The 20,388-nt window shown below is 38.6% G+C and overlaps 1 protein-coding gene across 1 annotated transcript in view; it reads right to left on the bottom strand.

Moving 5' to 3' along the window:
- Window positions 1–20,388, bottom strand: part of RAPGEF5 (Rap guanine nucleotide exchange factor 5) — a 226,888-nt gene that overhangs the window by 125,335 nt on the left and 81,165 nt on the right. Inside the window, exon 7 of the mRNA XM_043589070.1 lies at window positions 14,692–14,740. Coding sequence (XP_043445005.1) covers window positions 14,692–14,740 — 49 coding nt within the window. The remainder of the gene's footprint in view (window positions 1–14,691; window positions 14,741–20,388) is intronic.

A 20,388-nucleotide genomic window follows, 5' to 3' on the forward strand; every position in this document is an offset into this window, starting at 1 on the left:
CAGAGGGTCCGAGGGGTCCACTGTCCAAATCTACAGCCCAGATGTGCTGCTTGAGCACCATGAAGCCCAGTAATGGAATCTGCCCCTTCCCTGACCAGATAACGTACACACAGCACCCCCTGGGGAACCCAGGCTGTTGAGATAATGGTCCCCTACCCCTACACTGTCAGCAAGAGAGGCTCTCAGCCAGGGCTTATTGATAATCTCCAAACTCCCCTTAAGAACCCTATCTGAAGGGTGGAGAAGTTGGTTTTATTGCTAATGTGTGACAAATTTGTATTTACTGTATAAGGCCCCTTTGGAGAGGAAAATCACCTGCACCTAGCTTCACCTTTGGAACTATAATATACAAATGGGCCTTTTAAACATACAAAAACAAGGCTAAAAATAAATATGAAGAAAATAAGAATACATAAAACTGAGAAGATGATGGCATCTGTCATGCTTTGCTCTCTCTCAAAAGTAGAGCAAAGTTTTACAGGCAACACTCCTAAAAACTACCATCTGTTCCCAAGGATAGATACCAAGTGACCTCAACCTCACATTTCCCACAATCATTTTTCTACCAGAAAGCAATTGGATGGTAAGGTGCAAACTTCCCCCAATGATTTTAATAAGTCTTAAAGTGAATGCTTTGTTTTTACTAAATGTTTGCATTTTCAGTAGATAGAAGGCAGCCATTTTTTAGCAAAAGGGGAACCAGACAAACTCATTGGTTCTACTGACTTGGGATCAGCCCACAATTTACAAGGATATGGCTTTGGTTCAGGAGCACTTGTTTGGGGCCAGGGTTAAATTCACTTCCCCTATAAACAGTACCAACTACCCAGCCCCCCACCCCACCCCCACCTCAAATGTCTTTCTGGTGAATTTAGTAAGTAAGACTTTAGTGAGAATGTTCACTTATTCCTGTGTCTGCCCAGCAAACAAACCTTGGTAAAAATTCACTTCGTTTATAAAGCTTTTGCTGCCAATGACATAAGAGTGTTATAATTCTGTTATCATCCCCGAGACAAAATCTCCAGTCAGGCAGAGAAACACTGAAAAGTTAGGCAGTTGTCCAGTAAATGAGTTAGTAGCCAAAGTATAAACAACAGTTTGATGGTCTCTGCCATGCTTGGATCATTAGACCAACACCCTCCATAGAACACCAGCTCACTCCCTGAGACAGCAGATCACAAAGACTTTGGAAAGTGTCTGTCAAAGTGTGGCATCTAAATCACCTAGAAGTGAAGGCTGGTTAGAAATTCAGATACCGGGGCCTGCAATCAAGCTTAGCTTGAGTGTAGGGGGGGGCCTGAGGAGCAGGGCAGGAATTATAAGTGCTACAAATTAACTGCTATGTAAATTAAATTTGAGAACCACTGCTTTAGAAAAACAAAATTCCCTTTAGTCAGGGAGGAATTTTGCTTTTGGGAAGAAACCCAAGGTTATTTCTGAAAGTATCTATCCATTCTCTGTTTCCCCATCTCCAAATAAAAACACTGTCAAAATGTACTGTTGAAGCTGAGCTTGTACAATACAAGACTTCATTGACTCTGGGGTCAACATTTCTATCACCCATCTCATTCCAAAAACAGCTCTCAATCACTGTGTGCAGCAATAAAATGCAGTATTTTTATAACCTATCTGAAAAAGGCAAATAGTTGGAACCACGGTCTGATATAGAAATTCTCAAACGTTAAGTATTCATGTGTGTGTTGCATAAATGGCAAGAGTAGTATCTGAAGCAAATTTCACTTTTATTACAACAGCATTACTCATTCTGGTAGAATTCAGCTAAATCAAATTGCTTGCTTTGTGTATGTACTATGGAGCATTATTTACTTATACTCACACACACTGTGTTCATGTCATTGCAGTTTTACTGAGAACAGCTCCATTTTCATGGCTGTTTATACAATTAGACTTTTAATGTGACGAATGCTGGACAATAGCTGGGTCATGTGGCCAAGACAAAGATTTCCCTTGATAGCTCTCACTTGTCAATACAAATGAGAGTTAGAAAATGTCCCCTGAAGGGGAGGGCAGTGGGGAGGAAAGGGCCTTCTGCAGATTTTCAATGAGGAAAAAGGCAATGAATCAAAAAAGTTTAGAAAGCAAATTAGGTGATAAAAAGTGGTCATCCCCATATTCTTATTGAATAGACATCAACGTATAATTAGAAGTAAAGCTGCCTAGTACTTGGTACTTAGGACATGACCCGCAGCCTTGGCATGGCACTTTGGGCATCAACCAAGCCTTTTACCAAATATGGAAACTAAGGCTGAGAGAAGCCAGTTGACTTACCAGAGTGAAAGAACACAAGACAGCATGGGGGTCGAATTTCCTAATTATATGCCTAGGACTGCTGGATTTCAGAAGGAAGGTGTGTATACCAGACTGTAGAACTTCTTGACTTTATAAAAACAGCATATGGCAAGGATTCTTCTTTCTAAGGAATATTTTTGGTTCATAAGAGAGATGATTTTAGCCATTAATACAGATTTCCTTTTAATTATCTAATCATCTTCTTTAAATATTTCCTCAAATCTTCCAGTATTTCATATTTTAAAATATCTACAGATTGCTTTTATTTTGTGCCTTGAGGCGTATACACAGAAGCAATCACAGAATTATAAATTCTGAAAATGGATTATAGATCAATCCTCCTTCCCGCTCTCACCCGGGCACCCTTCAAATGTAAACCTTCATTCGTACACAGAGGATTGGTCAGCCACAGGGCTTTAAGCGGATGCGTGGCCTTTTAGGGCACTTGGTAATTAGCAAATCAGCCTCCCAGGCTGGCCTCCAGACACTGGGTGGCATATATCATATGTTCATCTGGGAAGCAGCTCCCACTCCCCAGACGCCGGAGAACAAAGAAGCTGGCAGGCTTCGGGGAGAAGGTGCCCAGTCAACAGTGGATTAAAGACACCCATTAGTTGCCTCAATCAGCTAATTAGCTCAACAAATGCAAAACCCAAACCATTAAAGAAAGTGGCCCTGATTGCGCTGCGAGCTTCTGATTTGGCGTCACCAACCCAGCAGAGTGGGAAGAGGGTAGTGCCACAGAAAACAAAACAACTGTCCACACTAGGGAACTGCAATGGGATGGGGCTCAATTTTTTACAAAAGTCGAGCCCTGCCAGGAAGTTGCACTGACAAGGAAAGAGTACCAGGGAGACCTCTGTGTTTATGCTTTGAAATTTAAATCAATTTAAATATAAATTGCTCTCCTTTTCTGCCATTATGAGAAAGGAGTAAAATGTGGGTTTCAGATCTCTGGTGTGCAAATGGTCATTAACTTTCATTTGACCTTGGGTGTAGAACTAATATTGAATTTATGCACAGGGTACACTCATTATACTCATCTAGTTTCCTCACAGAAAATAATGCTCCCAGGAGCTGCAGTGCTAGGAGCCGTTTTCCGGCACTCAAATAGAAAACTTGATTCTTCCTTGAGAGCCTCTCTCCTGCCTTCCACCCATCTCTCTGCTCCAAACCTCAGGGAGGTTTGGCAACATTTATAAAACATAGGCACTAACAGGTAAAAATCTGAATGACATATAATCGTTGTCCTGGACCCCAGGAAACAACAGCCTGGTCTGTGAGCCCTCACATTTTGGGGGACAGGGGCCATCAGTGCTCCGTTGGTTCTCCTTCCCAGTGTCTGATCTCTAAACCAGGGACAAGTGCCCATTCAGAGATAATTACCTTGGTCTATGGAGCCTTATAATAAGCATTACATACCGTCACTGAAGTGACCCACAGCACTTTGTTTTGAAAACGAAAACCTAGCATTCTGGGGCACACTCTGTTGTGGTTTTAATCATTCACCTCCTTGGCAAACCAGTTTCACTTACTATCCTAATGGACACGACCATGTTGAAGGATGAGAAAGAAAATCCGCTTGCTTGCTTTCCTACATTCTAAACAATACTCAGGGTTAAAGGAGCCCAACCTCAATACTCTCAGATCTCTTGCTATTCAAGGAGAAATCAGGGCAAAGGGCTATTTTCTTTTATAGTACGCCATCGAATGGTTATTTATCATTTCGACTTAATAGCTCTAATTACAAAAGACAGTGTCACGGGATTTTTTTTTTTAAAGGCAATTTTCTTTGTATCCCAGTGGGAGAGTTAGAAAAATTTACAAAGCATCTGCTGCAAGCATTTTCAATCGGTCCTGGGTTTTACCAATGCTATTATTTTCTTGATTGCAAGAGTTTTACATTTTCAAAGATCCTTTAACTTTACACTGCATTGATAACTACTGTATTAAGATTCTTATTATGGTTTTATGTCTTTAAACAAAAAGGAATATATAACCTGTCAACCACTGAATTGATCTCTGATAACATCATGCACTAGTGGAGATGGGATGTGAACATACAAAACCTGTCAGCAACCAGGGACAGAAGAACAGTGTCTGGAAATGTTAGAACAAGGAGTTATTATAGCACCAAAGGAGGAGAGAGAATTTACAAGCTTCAACAATCAGTATGGTGTTAGGCAAAGCACTCTCTTCCAGGGAAAACATCCTACATCATCAATCAATAAGGAAGACCACAATGTTGTGTTGACTATTTTAGGGGAAAACGCATACTGCTTCTTTCCTCTTGGTTGACAAATGCTGAACACCACATTCAGTGGGGTTACAAGACAGTCAGTGTAGGTCTGTGCTGACCACAAATGAGAGCGATGGCCACTGGCCGGCATAGCATCCAAGAGGTGGCAAAGAAGAAAAGGACAAAAAACCAAACCATGTGGAAATCTCCACTGTGAGAGAACAAGGTGCATCCTTAGAGGACAGGCTATGGAAAACTTAAGAAAACTTCAGCAGTTGAAACTATCAGTAAAAACTAAGAATATCTTAATTACTTAAAATATAGGCAACAGACTTCTGTCATTCTAGTCCTTTTTAGCTCAAACATTCATTATCAGAGCACTCAGAGATGAGATGAAAAAACAAGTAAGAGAAGATCACTAGAGATAGAAGGTTTCAATTTTCAACATAAAATATCACAGAAAACCAGAAAGGCAGAAAGAGTCTGACACAGCAGGAACTGTGTACTATGATGTGAAGTGGTCTTTGTTGGCCCCTGACTTTATTATTAACGTCTACTCTAAAGTCCCATTTTATCGTACGTTCTCTTATATATGAGCTATGTGTTTATAAAAGGGAAAGGGTCAAGTCAAACAAGGTTCTCTATTAAAAGAAGACATCTGTCAACTAACAATGCAAAGTGAAAATTTAGAGGACCATAAGAGTCAGAGCCATTCCATAGGTTTCATGGTTATTGTTTTTCTTCTAAATGTGCCAAAGGAAAAGCCTTATTCTCTACTGATAAAAAATAATCAATCTATTTCACTTCTCGTGACAAAGTAACAGGACTATCTGGTCTTTGTAATGCTTCGGCCCTGAAGGAGAATATGTCTTTTCAACTGTAGTAGACCTCAAACCTCACATCAGAGCTTCCTGTCAACATTTCATTTCCTCCAGTTTTACAGACATACTCTTAAGAAGGAGGCTTAAAACTGCTAAAATTTCCTACTAAGTATGGCTGATGACCAGTGATTGTTACTAACAGTAGATCTTCAAAGTTGGCAATTGAACCAGATTACCAGAGTGATAAAAAGACCTTCAACCCGTCTGACCTGATTACCCAACCCAGGGGTTGCCCGCTTGAATGCGTTCTTCGCAGAGTTCATTGCAAGGCGAGAATAATAGTAAGCAAGTTGTTGAAATCACACACCTATTCAAATGCCTAATTAAGCTTGAATATAGTATCCAAAGATGATAAAACAAACATGAGGATCCAAGAAGGCTAGGTGAGACATTTTAACTTCAATGTAAAACACTGGCTTCCCTTTCATTTAATTCTATTAAAGCCTATTAAAAATGTTTATTAAAAAGCTAAAATTAAACACAATAGAATGTAGCTATTTTATCCTATTTTATGTTATATATATTTTACTCTCCCAAAGAAATCATACACTATCTCGGTACACAAATAACACCTCAACGTGAATCCCTGGCTGATTTATCCTGGAAAGAGACAATAAAAAATGCTATCTGCTACTTGGAGAGTGTATGAGCTTTTAATCGGGTCTTTTCCATTCCAGGAACAAACATGGAAAATGGGAATATCTTTTCACAAATCACATCTTTACTCTCATAATCCAGAAAATTACTAACGAGGAAGGGGGCATAGTGTAGCTGGAAAACCTAGAGACTGGTTGTTGAAAAACTTGGGTTCTTCTGACTGCATTCTGACTGCAGGCTTTCCAGACTAAGTGATCCCAAGCACATCATTTCCTCTCTAAACCTTGAGACTGAGATGCAACACAAACAATGCCTCCTGTGGTGAGCCCATGTTGTGCTTGCTTACCAGCCACTCCTGCTACTGCTGATTTTCTCTGAGGGGCCACGTGTATCCTAGCCTCAGTCCATGTGTCTTGGGTGGGGGTGTCCTGACCTCTCCAGCCACCCCTGCCATGCTTCTCCTGCTCCAGAGACAGGCATGTCATTCTTCCAACAAGGTCCCCACCAGGACTTTGGTTGGGACTACCAGGAAAGACCTTCTCCCTTTCTGCAATTAACTCTATAGATCCTCTAAACCAATACATTCCCTTTGTGGTTTTCAGTCTGTTTTTTAGCACCTGCACCTAAGAGTCCCGAATAAAATATTTCCAAGGTTGTGACTCCATTAAGGATAACTAAGGTCATTAATAAAAAGAGTATTTATCGCTAAATTAAATACTAGAGCTGAAAGGAATCTCTAAGGTTATCAGATTGTATGCCAATCTCTTCATGATACAAACTGCAATCACTTTGCTAAGGTCGCAGTGACAGTCAATGGCATAAACAGAGCCTAGAACCCCTTTCTTTCTTTTCCAAACTTTAATATCCTAGATACTCAGTTTTAAAGCACTTAACTAGTGATGGACTAAGTAGACAGAGTAAAATATAACAACTGCCAAGGAGATTTACCAATATGGTATTTCTGGCTTTCCAGAAATAGAAGCCCACCATGGCACAATTTCCTATGATCTAAAGATAATGAGAGCTAAAAGTGCTTTGGCTGTGGATTCCTAGAAAAGGGAAAAAACATATCTCCCAAGACTCTAATTAGCTAACATTAGCAGCAGAAGAAGCAATTGAACAAAAAGTGCAAGGATATCTGGGCTAATTCTTGTAAATCTCCTGAAGCCTTAAAATGCAATTCACGCTTGCTAAGGTTAGCATTTGGAGAAAACTGTTTAAAGGCACATCCTAATGCCCCTTTAGAAAATTACAACAAAATGGATTTTTTACTAAGCTAGAGTCTTGAATCATTTATATAATCTATTGATTGGCTGTTACTTTTATTTCTGTTTGTACAGTTTGCTGAAATCAAAAACTTTTGCTTTATACGAATTCTTGTTTTAATAGCCCTTGCCAATGAGACATAAATCTGGTATGACCACCTGAGCCCTAATTAACAGTTTTACTGCAAGACATAAGATATTAGGGTAATCAATTCCTTCTGTCATGCCCCAGATGTGTCAACTCTCATTTTAATATTTTTGTTAGATATATACCAACTTGTTTTTTCTTCTTCCTTAAAAAAAGAAACCCTCAAAATAGTTTTAGAAAACAACATCAAGCATACACAGAAAGTACCATTCTGCAGCTGGAACTCTATTTTAATTAAGGCTATGCTTAGTGTCTCTGCATTTTTTCACCTCCTAACTACACAGTAATAAGTTTTTCTTTTTCAAACAGTGAGTGACTCATTAATGGCTTTCATTTATGAAACATGTTGTAATTTAATAACAGCAGGGGCCATATTTATCTTTGCTATTGTATCCTCGCATCTTACACTGTACCTGGCCTACAGTAGGTGTCAAATTAGAATCTGCAAAAGGCATGAATGAATGCAACACCTAGGACAGCCTCTCTTATATCTTGTCATTGTTATTTTTCATCTACAGTCAGTGCCAACTCAAGAAGTGAGAGTATAGAGTGAAACAGGTAAGTATCTCTACTACTTTCATATTTGGATTATTTGAATATTTTAATATTTGGTTATTTATGTCCCAAGACTGCTTACCAAATTTGTTTGAGGTGTACGAGAGAAACATCTTTGCTTTTCTCTAAAACAATCTCGTTCACTCATGTTACTTTTCTAGGTAAAAAATATTATATTCAGTTAAAGTCAGGGAAAAGGGCGCCTGGGTGGCTCAGTCGGTTAAATGTCTGACTCTTGACTTTGGCTCAGCTCATGATCTCATGTTCATGAGTTCGAGCCCTATATCAGACTCTGTGCTGATGGTGCGGAGCCTGCTTAGGATTCTGTTTCCTTATTTCTCTGCCCCTCTTCTGTTTGAACTCTTTGTCTCAAAAAATAAATAAATAAAAATAAACTTTAAAATAAAGTCAGGGATAAAATAAGAATGCCAACTACCAACGACATTAGTCAGCCTTATACTGGAGGACACTGGCTAATGAAATAGTACAAGATAAAAATGGGTTATTTGGACTGGTGAGATGGAAACAAACTAGTCATTATTGATAGGTGATGTATTTGCCCATATAGGAAATCCAAGATCATTTTAAAACAAGCTATTAGAATTCATTGGAGTTCAACACTTTTGCTAGACACAAAATCAAGGGTTCTCATGCAGCAAAAAATACCAATTATAAAAGACAACAAATATAGATGTGGATATCAACAAATTTATTCCAAAGTTTATATGGAGGGGAAAGACCCAGAATAGCCAACACAGTATTAAAGAAGGACAAAGTTGGATGACTGATGCTACATGATGTCAACACTTACTATACAGCTACAGTAATCAAGACAGTGGAGTATTGTCTAAATAACAGAGAAATAGATCAATGGAATAGAGCAAAGAGCCTAGAAATAGACCCCCACAAATCAGTATCTTTGACAAAGGAGCAGAGGAAATGTAACAGATAAAAGAGTCTTTTCAACAAGTGATGCTTGAACAACTAGACATTCGCATGCAAAAAAAATGAACCCAGACACAGTCCTGACACCTTTCACAAAAATTAACTCAAGGGGCACCTGCATGGCTCAGCTGGTTAAGCGTCCAACTCTTGGTTTCGGCTCTGGTCATGATCTCACAGTGTGGAGCCTGCTTAGGATTCTGGTTCTCTTCCCCTCCTCCACTCACACACATGCTCTCTAGCTCTCTCTCTCTCTCTCTCTCTCTCTCAAAATAAATAAATAAACTTAAAAAAATTAACTCAAAATGGATCAAAGATCTAATAAAAAACGCAAAAGTACAGAATTCCTAGAATAAAAAACGCAAAAGTACAGAATTCCTAGAATGTGACATAGGAGAAAATTTAGACGACCTTGACTATGGTATGACCTTTTAGATACAACACCAAAGACATGATTCCATGAAACAAAGATAAGCTTGGCTTCACTGAAATTAAAAATATCTGCTCTTCAAAAGACAATGGAAAGAGAATGAGAAGACAAGCCACAGACTAGGAGAAAATATTTTCAAAACAGACATCTGAAAAAGAACTGTCCCTCAAAATATATAAAGAACTCTTGAAACTCAAAAAAAAAAAAAAATCTCACTAAAAAGTGGGCCAAAGACCTTAACAGACACTTCACCAAAAGTATACAGATGGCAAATAAGCATGTAGAAAGCTGCTCCACATCTTGTGTCATCAGGAAAACACAAATTAAAACAACAACGAGTTGCCACCACACAACTATTGGCGTGGCCAAAGTCCAGAACACTGACAGCAACAAAATGCTGGTAAAGAACGGAGCAATGGTAACCCTCATGCGTTCCTGGTGGGAATGCAAAATGGCATTAGTCACTTTGGCAAGCAGTTTGGTGGTTTCTTATAAAACGAACCATATTCTTTCCACAGCATCCAGAAGTTGTGCTCCTTGATATTTACACAAAGAAGTTGAAAGTCTACATCTACACAGAAACCTGCTCAGTGATGTTTATAACAGCTTTATTTATAATTGCCCAAACTAGGAGGCAACCAAGATGCCCTTCAATAGATGAACGGATAAATAAACTGTAGAAGACACAGACAATGGAATATTACTGAGTGCTAAAAAGAAATTAGCTATCAAGCCATGAGAAGTCATGAAGCAATCTTAAATGTGAATTACTAAATAGGCAAAAGGAGCCAATCTGAAAAGGCTGCATACTCTATGAATACAACTATATGACATTCTGGCAAAGGCAAGACTATGAAAACAGTAAAAGAGGAGTAGTGGCCAGGGTTTGGGAGAAAGAAAGAAATAGGTGAAACACAGAGGATTCTTAGGGTAGTGAAACTATTTTGTATGATACTGTAATGGTAGATATGTATCATTATACCTTTGCCCAAACCCATAAAATGTACAATAGAGACTGAACCCTAATGCAAACTAGAGACTTTGGGTAGTAATAATGTATCAGTGTAGGTTCACCAATTGTAACAAATGCACCACTCTGAGCTACTGATAGTAGGGGAGGCTGTGTATCGGTAGGGGTAGAGCTCCCATATAGCTCTGTGTCCTTTCTGCTCAATTTTTCTGTGAACCCAAAACTTCTTTAAAAAGTACAGCTTTTAAAACACAAGTGTCATGAAAGATAAAGACTTGAGAAACCATCATAGAAGAGAATTGAAAGAGAGATACAGAGAGAAACAGTTCGTTTACAATAGTAACCAAAATCACAACGTAACTAAAAATACAAACAAAATGTGCATGGCCGGCCTTTATGGAGAAATTTTTTTTAGCAGGATTGAAAATTTGAAAAAATGAAAAAAGATATCCTAAGTTCTTGGATGGAAACGCTTCTTTCCAAAGTGTCAAATGTATCTAATGATCTATAAATGTGATATACTTTAAAATATTCCTGTATCAGATTTCACGGAACCTGGCCAAATAAAACTATGAGAACAAGAAAGGTAAGAAGAGATTTGCCTTATCCCCACCCTGGAAAAAGTCTTATTATAAAGCTTTGATAACTGAAACAATATATATGAATTTCATATATGATGGAGTTGGCATCATACCCAATGGATGCTACTGGGGTGACTGACTTAGCATAAAGAAAACAGAAAACTTGATTTCTACCAGACATCATAAACAAAAAAAACTCCAGAGGACTTAAAGTCCTGAATGTGAAAAACCAAACTTTAACACTGTCTACACCTAGCTATCAGCCTAGCTATTCCATTTTTAGTAATTTATTATGAGAAAATAATTAGAAAAGGGAAAAATGATACAAGTCTAAGAATATATCCTTAGGTCCTTCTATTGTTATTTAGGACAGGGAGAAAAACCCTAAATATACAACCAAGAATTAGTTAAATGAATTTTATAGTATATATAGCTAATGAAGCTAAAGATGTAGATTCATATTATTGACATGAAAATGAATCCTGTACGAAGTAGATTATATATAGCTACAGTAATCAAGCCTGGTGGATACCAACAGAATCTGTTCAATGGAGAAGAACAGATAACCTGGAAATATACCCACACAAAGGCGTAAAAGCAATTCAATTTAAGATAGATGGTCTCTTCAACAAGTGGTGATGGGGTAACTGCACATTAATAAGCCAAAAAAAAAAAAAAAAACAAAAACAAAAACAAAAAAACCCCAAACCAAAACAAAACAAAAACCCTCCAACCTAAGTCTTACACCTTACACAAAAACTAAAAAAATAGCTATTAGGGAAATGGAAAAAGTGAGATATCACTTCATGCCTATTAGAATGGTTAAAATAAAAACCAGTGACAATATCAAATTCTGACAAGGATGTGGAGAAGCTGGATTACTTATACATTGCTAGCAAGAACGTAAAATGGTATAGCTGCTCTGAAAATCAGCTTGGTAGTTTCTTAAAAAACTAAACATGCAACTACCCAACAACCGAGCGACCGTACTCATCGGCATTTGTTCCAGAGAAATGAAGACGTAGGTTCACATAAAAACCTATTCATGAATGTTTGCAGATGCAGTTTAATTGATAATAGTCCCACACTGCAAACGACCCAGATGTCCTTCAATGGGTGAATGGTAAACATACTGACATACACTCCTATGGTGGAATACTCTACAGCAATAAAAAGTAATGAACCACTGATGTACAGCAACCTCAATGAATCTCCAGAGAATTATGGCAAGTGAAAAGAGATATTTCCAAATGGTTATATACTGTATGATTCATTTATATAATGTTTTTGAAGGGACAAAACCTATACAAATAGAGAACAGATTAATACTTACCATGGGTTAAGGGGGCAGAAAGGGTAGGAGGAAAGTCAGTGTAGCTACCCAAGAGCAACAAGAGGGATCCTTGTAGTGATGGAAGAAATATTCTGTATCAGAGTCAATATCCTGGTTGTGATATTGTTCTATAGTTTTGCCAAATATTATTGTTAGGTGAAACTGGGAAAAGGAAATGTGGGGGTCTCTGTATTATTTCTTACAGCTGCATATGAACATATAATTACCTCAAAAAAAAGAATGCAGATAAAATGATCCCAATTTTATCAAATCTGCATATTAATATATAATAATATAGTATCTACATACTAATACAGAAATATCTGGAAACATATACAAGAAAAGTAACAGTGGTTATCTCTGCTGGTGAGATAATGAGTGATTTTTCACTTTATTCATACACTCATTTATTAGCCAAGTTTTTTCAATGAGCATGCTATACTGTAATAGTAAGAAAAAGATAATCAAAACTATTTTTATTATGAAAAGAAGTAAGGTATGCTCATTACATATAGTTTTTTGCAATGAATACTGTATCAATTCTTTAAAATATCATTTTACAAGCTGTTTAAACATTCCATTGTACTGCTCAATTTTCTTATTTCTTTATTATGAGGACTTAGGGATTGTTTGTAATTTTTTACTTTTTAAAAAAAATGCAATGGATTCCTTCTACCTGAATCTTCACATGCATCGTCCCCACCATTTGTGCATGTGTGAAAGACCATTTCACTGTCCTGAGCAGTTGCCCAAGTTGTGTTCACACTCTAAGCTCCACACATCAATTAAGTAAGCAAAACAGGTCCAACTTCATACAGCCACATCAAGGAATAATAAAAATAACTTCACACCAAAACTTTTATTTTGTACAATCTAACCTATAGAGGTCTTGCTTACTTCTCTTCACCTCCAGAAAAATCAAACTTCTTAGCTTGACATCCAAAACTTACCTCTTTTCTCCTTGTTCACCTGGCTCCAGCCACTCACACCTCTCTACTGTTCCCCAAACACATTTTGCACCCCTGTGCCCAAAGGCACTTGTTCCGATGGCCACATGCCCCACCCCTTCACTGCCTTCAGGTCTTGCTCAAATGCCCCCTACCAGAGGCCTTCCCATCGCACTTTGTGCAAATTAGCAACCCCTCTTCTCCAGCCTCCCTATCTAGAGTTATTTTTTTTCTCCAGCCATGACACCCTGGAAGTTAATTATTTCCCTTAACTTTTTCTGAAACTTGAAAAAAAAAAAAAAATTCCCAACACTGCCATTCCAACTCAAACAGACTGTAAGTTTTGTCTTCTTATGATGCCAGGAAATAAGAACAGCTCTAGCACATTAATTTCTAGGCCCTCCCTCCCAAAACCTTTATATTGATGTCTTTTCTCCATCTTGGTCTCCACCTATGCAAATAGCCAAGTTCGGATGCCAGCACTTAGGAGCCCTACTCAGGCTGTACTTTCTGTTCACTATCCTGGGGGGTCAAGATCACTGTTCTTTGCATCCTTCTCTCTACCTGTATAGCATGCAGTCTTTGTGTCCTCCACATCAGCCAAATCAGCAAAGAAAATGGTATAAATATAATAAGCTCATTCATACTAAGGTGCATTTGATTCAAAAGCTAACTGTGAGAAAAGCAAATTCCTAGAGTTTCTTTTTTTTTCTCCTTAGAGTTTCTAATTGGAAAAAGAAAGATGTAAAATGGATGGTTTGTGTTCTCACAATATTTCTGTTCCATTTATTTATTCAATTTTTTTCATAGTCTTTCTGTCTGCAAAGTCCTATTCCAGTTTACCGTGATCCAAGAAGCATCTCCCTTCTGTTTGTTTGCCATGCTATTCAGCATTGATCTCCTCCCTCTGAACAGCAAAGGATGCCTCCTTCTGACACTCCTCTTAAGTGTTTTTCTACTTCAGCGAGTCTCCATCTCATATTGAATTTCAGCAGAGTATGGCTTTCTCCCTTTCAAAATGTATTTGAAAGCTCCCTTTTCCTCTCCACATATCGCTTCCACGTCATATCCTACAGGTATTAGGGATCAGATCCACTCAATTAGTCTTACATGAAATGCTTGCTTTTAAATGGCATTACACAATCTTTTTAGAAGAAACTACTTTGAGATGAAAAACATACCCTTAAACAGAGACCACCTTTATGTTAGTTTACTCTGTCATTATGGTAGGTAAATACAATGTGATTTGCTTTCTTGGGTTGTGTACTTACACTTTTTTCATAGTTGCAATGGACTACAAACATTTATTTTTAATTTCATTTTTCCTTGAAATATGAAATAAAACAAGGCAGTAAAATTTTAAAGAACGACATATAGTAGCTTATGCTGTTTCAATGGGAGAGTATATAATTTTGAAAACAAATAGTGATACTTTTTTGCATTCTGCATCAAAACTTCCTGAGATTAGCTCAGCCCCAGGAAGGACTACTCACCAGACTTCCTTGCTTTCAAAGCAATCACAGCTGCAAGCTCTCTCTGCACCTGATATTAGGGGGGTAAAAAATCAAATTAGGACAAGAAAAATGAAGCTATCAAAAGCAGTACTTTGTGTTTGGGTATGCACCAAAATTAAGAGTTATTGCAATTAAAGTTATGTTTGCTGTCACTTTTTTGGCTTTTGTTTGTTTTTAGTAGGATGAAAAAACCTCTGCAAAGGAATTTTAGGTCAAAAATCTCAAAGAATCATATTGACTTAAAATAAATTACACAGTTGCCAGAATGTATACATTGTAAAACATTGGCATTTTTGCTATGATGAAGGGAAGAGCCTCAAACCTGTAATTATAAAACATTCAGAAATAATTCAAATAACAAATTATTAAAACATGCAAGATACCTTGGCGAAGATACTAAATACTATTTATCCCTCAAAGATTCTAGCTTACACAGAAATTCTAGAAACGTTAAAATAGATGATCCTGGTGTAATTGGATCTCTACTCAAACACAATCAATGTTCACTTCAAGTCTGACAGGTTTACAGCAACCATTTTGGAAAATATGCCACATAAAAGTAAGTGCCATTGACTCAGTGAAATGGAAATAGACAAAATGAACTTTAATAAGTGCCTTCAACCCCACTTATTTGTCCAGATTTTTGGTTGCTCACTGTCTCTCTCCACCACCCCACACTTTGAATGCTTAAGTCCTTTCCTAAAAGCATTCTCAAAGAGGAACATAAAACCAAAAACGATAACCACAGTTACTTTTGGGGCACCTGGGTGTCTCGGTCAGTTGGGTGTCCGACTTTGGCTCAGGTCATGATATCATGGTTTGTGGGTTCAGCCCCACGTTGGGTTCTCTGCTTCTGGAGCAGAGCCCATTTCAGATCCTCTGTTCCCCCCCCCCCCCGCCCGTCCCCCATTTGTTCTCTCTCAAAAAATAAACATTAAAACAAAAATAACCATAGTCACTTTTTAAAAAAAATTTTTTTAATGTTTTTATTTATTTTTGAGAGACAGAGCACAAGTGAGGGAGGGGCAGAGAGAGAGGGAGACACAAAATCTGAAGCAGGCTCCAGGCTCTGAGCTGTCACCACAGAGACCGATGCGGGGATCGAACTCACAGACTGTGAGATCATGACCTGAGCTGAAGTCAGACACTTATCTTACTGAGCCACCAAGAACCCCAACCATAGTCACTTTCAAAAATAACATTTTCACTTTAACTTCACTTCACATAACACTTTCAAAAATACCCCCCCCCCAAAAAAAAGATACCATGAAGATAATCTTTGGGATATCTATGTTTAGCAGCAACAAAAATTCCATAATGAGCAAGCTCATTCCTCTCTAGGATTAAGCTTAGAAGTGTATGTGCATTCATGTGTTTGGAAGTGCTGGTGAGTTTGGAATGTCCTGCAGCTTAATACATTACACTAATGACATTTTATAGGGAGAACTCACAAGTTCAAGGTTACAGAAGATTTGCTATTAAAATTGATCTAATATGTATTCATTTATTTGAAGGCAAAAGTAGATACATACGCTATACTCTGGGACTCCACTGTGAACTGCTTTCACGATGGCTAGGCATCACCACGCGAGGAAGGCAGCTTCCTTCACTACTGCTTTACCGCTGTGTTTTCCCTGTCTGGCTAGTACACGGGCCATGCAAAAAGGGTATATTCTTGATTTAGCCCCTTCTATGATACCTTAAGACTCTCTCTGGAAAATTATTCAGTAATGAGAAGACCATCAGTCCCTCTCCAACCATGGGATGTCAGCTCTGAAAATGCTCATAGTAGGAAAATTTGCGGTTGAAAAATGTAGGGAACGGGCACCTGGGTAGGTCAGTTGGTTAAGTGTCTGACTCTTGATTTTGGCTCAGGTCATGATCTCGTGCAATTCATGGGTTTGAGCTCTGTGTTGGGCTCTGAACTGGCAGTGCAGAACCTGCTTGGGATTCTCTCTCTCCCTCTCTCTCTGCCCCTCCCCTGCTTGCACATGCTCTCGTTCTCTCTCTTTCTCATGACATAAACAACAAACTTAAAAAAGAAAAACAAAAAAAGAACTTCAGGAGAAAAAGAGGGCCAAGGGGAAAAAGGATACGTGACTACCAAAAATCCTTTACAAATACTTGCGTGGGTAGTCAAATAAAAACAGTCACAAATGAAAACATCATTTATTGCATCCTTTACATATTTGAAGTTGTTTATAAGTTTTATTGTAATATGACCCTCTCTATTCGGGATTTTCCTCTCTCACAGTGTCACAAATTCTCAGGGGTGGGGGCAAAGATGCAGACAATAAACTGGGATCTTGTCAATGGCTTCCTGATTTTACAACCTCCCAGGGAAGATCCCATCGTGGCTCAGGGACAGGAAGTCAATTTTCCATACCTGAAATTCACAGATATTCAGTTTTTCTTTCTCTAATTGGAAATAAATCTCAAAATATAAAGAGCTCAAAAAAAGAAGGGATTAGATTCCCAACTTCCTATGGTATCTCATCTTTTCATAGATTTGGTGGGGCAAGAAAGGGAGGAACAGGGTACATAAGAAACTGACACAACACTTTGGCAGGGCTGGAAGAGAGGAGAGAGGCCAGTGAGAGAGACAAGAATTTCACAGGTGAATGGAGAAGAAATCTGAGTTAAAAAAAAATTTTTTTTTAAGTAAATGAGATTACTCTATAGAACTACACTAAATCCCCTGAATGTCTGCCATCAGGGAGGATGTAAGAGTGTTTTATGTGGAGTGGGGTGTGTAATAGCTTCCCTGTTTCTGCTCCAGGATGGAGGTTTTTGATAAAAAACCCAAGGGTAGGTATTCTTCCTACAAAACAAAAAGGACAAAGTGCTGATCAAGCAAAAACACAAACTAGCTAAGATCTTATTGCAGCTTCCTGTAGCATCTTAACAGAACCTTTTTTTTTTTTTAAAGCACACTGGCATGTATTTAATCATTTTCAAATGAATGACTAATTCCTATCTTCTGCATGGAAGTTCTACTGAGGCAGGGACCTGTTTGTCTTTTTATGGTAGCAAGAATCAGCAATCATTCATTGACCCACAGGAGGTGGATGCATAAGTAATCTTTAACAACAAAAACAACAACAAAAAAAAAAAACAAAAAAACCCCAAAACCTAGAAAGGACCTAGGGGAGAGAAAATGCAAAGAGAAGACATTCCCCACTAATAAGCTACTCCCAGCAGGAATTTTCAGAAAAGAATATGAGCGGGACTCGGAGCCTCCTATGCAAATATTATTGTATTGAAAACTAAAACTTTGAGAAACTGCAGAAACAGAAACTAGAATTTTATTTAAGTACTAACAAAGGACTGGTTGGCCCTGAACAAGCAATCCCATGTTCCAGCACCAGTCTAGGCTTCAGATGGCTAGGACCCTAGCCCACATTTGGACAACTTCCTGAGAGATCCTGAGCAAAAGCCATCCTGCTCATATTAGAGCACCCAGCTATAATATGTTCCCGAATTCCTGACATTCAGGAACTGGCTTTTTGTGGGTTTTTTAATAATGTTTTTTTATTTATATTTGAGAGAGAGAGAGAGAGAGACAGACAGACAGACAGACAGACAGGAGTAGGGCAGAGGGAGGGAGACAGGGGACAGAGAATCTCAAGCGGGCTCCATGATGTCAGCATAGAGACCAACACTGGGCTCAAACACACAAACTGTGAGATCATGACCTGAGCTGGAATCGAGAGTTGGATGCTTAATCAGGCACCCCCAGGAACTATTTGAGATAATAAAAGTATAGTTTTAAATCACTAAATTTTGAGGCAGTTCGTTATACCCAGGAGTCTTTTACAAGAAAAAGGTTATTTTTTAAATTTATCTACTTGTGTTGTTAGTTAACCTTAGTTTCTCTCACTGTGACTGCAATGAACCCTCTTCCTATATCAGGCTCAAGAAATACACTTGCAGGGGCACCTGGGTGGCTCAGTCAGTTGAGCGTCAGACTCTTGATTTTGGCTCAGTTCATGATCTTACAGTTGGTGAGCTCAAGCCCTGCAACGGGCTCTGTGTGACAGCACGGAGTAGCATGGGACTCTCTCTCTCCCTCTCTGCTCCTCCCCTGTTCATGCTCTCTTTCTCTCTCTCTCCCAAAGTAAATAAATACAAATATAAACATCAAAAAAATACAGATACACATGCAGAGCCAAGAGCCACATTCTGATACATGTCATTCTTTTTATTTAATGTGGGCACTAAACCACTGCCCAGGCAGTAGATAGAAGTGGACAAATACTACCTTGGCCTTGTCTATCGTAACGCTTCCCCACTATGACCTGAAGCCCTTGTGGCGAGATGTACTTCAGAATTGAAACCTTTATACATTTCAGAAAGGGATCCTATCTATGTCACATCCTCAGCAAGGTCCGGGGTGGCAACATGTAATCAGAAATCAGACGCACGAATATATATCTGCAATGAAATGCATCATTATTCAGACCAAATGAGGCAACGGAAGATTAGAAAAAGCCTCAGGATGTTCGGTGCAGTTTAGACTTTGTCACCCAGTTATGAGAAACTTGTTTTTCAGAGCTTTTATATTTCAGAACTGAGTAATAGATGATACACCTCTACGAACTGTACACTCAAAGGTTCCCTCCCTCATTTTTTCCGTCAGGTTTTCTCTTGTCAAACAGCTATGGAGTCACTGCTTTATTAAGAAATGCTTTCTTTAACTAGCTTGGCTTTTCATCGATCCACTTCAGCAGTTCCCAACCCTGACTGCATACTAGAATCACCCGGGGAGCTTTAAAAAAAAACTACTGATACTGAGCCCCAGCTGAGTCAGAATCTCTTGGGGAGAGTCCAGGCATCAGTACTTGCTGCTAGTGTTGTTTCAAAGGTCCCTAGTGATTCCAGGCTGTTTCCGAGGCTGAGAATCACGATTCAGTAAGGTATCTCAGTTTTCCCAAGACTCAACCTTTTAATCTTATAGTCATTTCAACTGGCAGTCCATCTTTCCTTTTTATGTTATTCTCCTCTAATATAATTCCACTGTAAAGGAACATGGCCTTTCCTGTATTTTAGGTATAGAACCATGCTGTAATCCAATCAAATGATAAAATTCTGTTACGACGTCAGCAGTTTCACAGACACAAACTACTCAAGTACACGGAAAACTGCAAGGACACTTTTTAAAAACCTTAAACTTTAATTAAGATATAGTTTACTCAGTACACAAGAGCACTAAATAATTCAAAACTCATCTGTAGCTTAGGGTCTATTTGCTCTTGTGAATATCTACATCAAAGGTAATTAAGGGACCAAGATATCTCAAAACTTTCCCTCTCCCCTTGTTACTCATCAGAAACATGTTGCAACATTTTAAATGTTTATTTATTTTGAGAGACAGCATGTGCACACATGAACAGGGGAGGGGCAGAGCGAGAGCAAGAGCGAGAGCAAGAGCGAGAGAGAGAGAATGAATCCCAAGCAGCCTTTATGCTGTCAGCACAGAACCCAACATGGAGCTCCATCTCACATGAACCACAAGATCACAACCAGAGCTGAGAGTCTGTTGCTTAACTGCGTGATCACACAGGTGCCCAAGCACTGTTTTAAAGGTCTTCAATAACCAGCATGGCTGGTCACAAAATAGTCCTGAAATTCAACAAGAATGTGTCTTCTCTTCTCCTTTACACTTTAACAGTGCCT

Source organism: Prionailurus bengalensis, chromosome A2 (genome assembly GCF_016509475.1).
Source record: "Prionailurus bengalensis isolate Pbe53 chromosome A2, Fcat_Pben_1.1_paternal_pri, whole genome shotgun sequence".
NCBI lineage: Eukaryota > Metazoa > Chordata > Mammalia > Carnivora > Felidae > Prionailurus > Prionailurus bengalensis.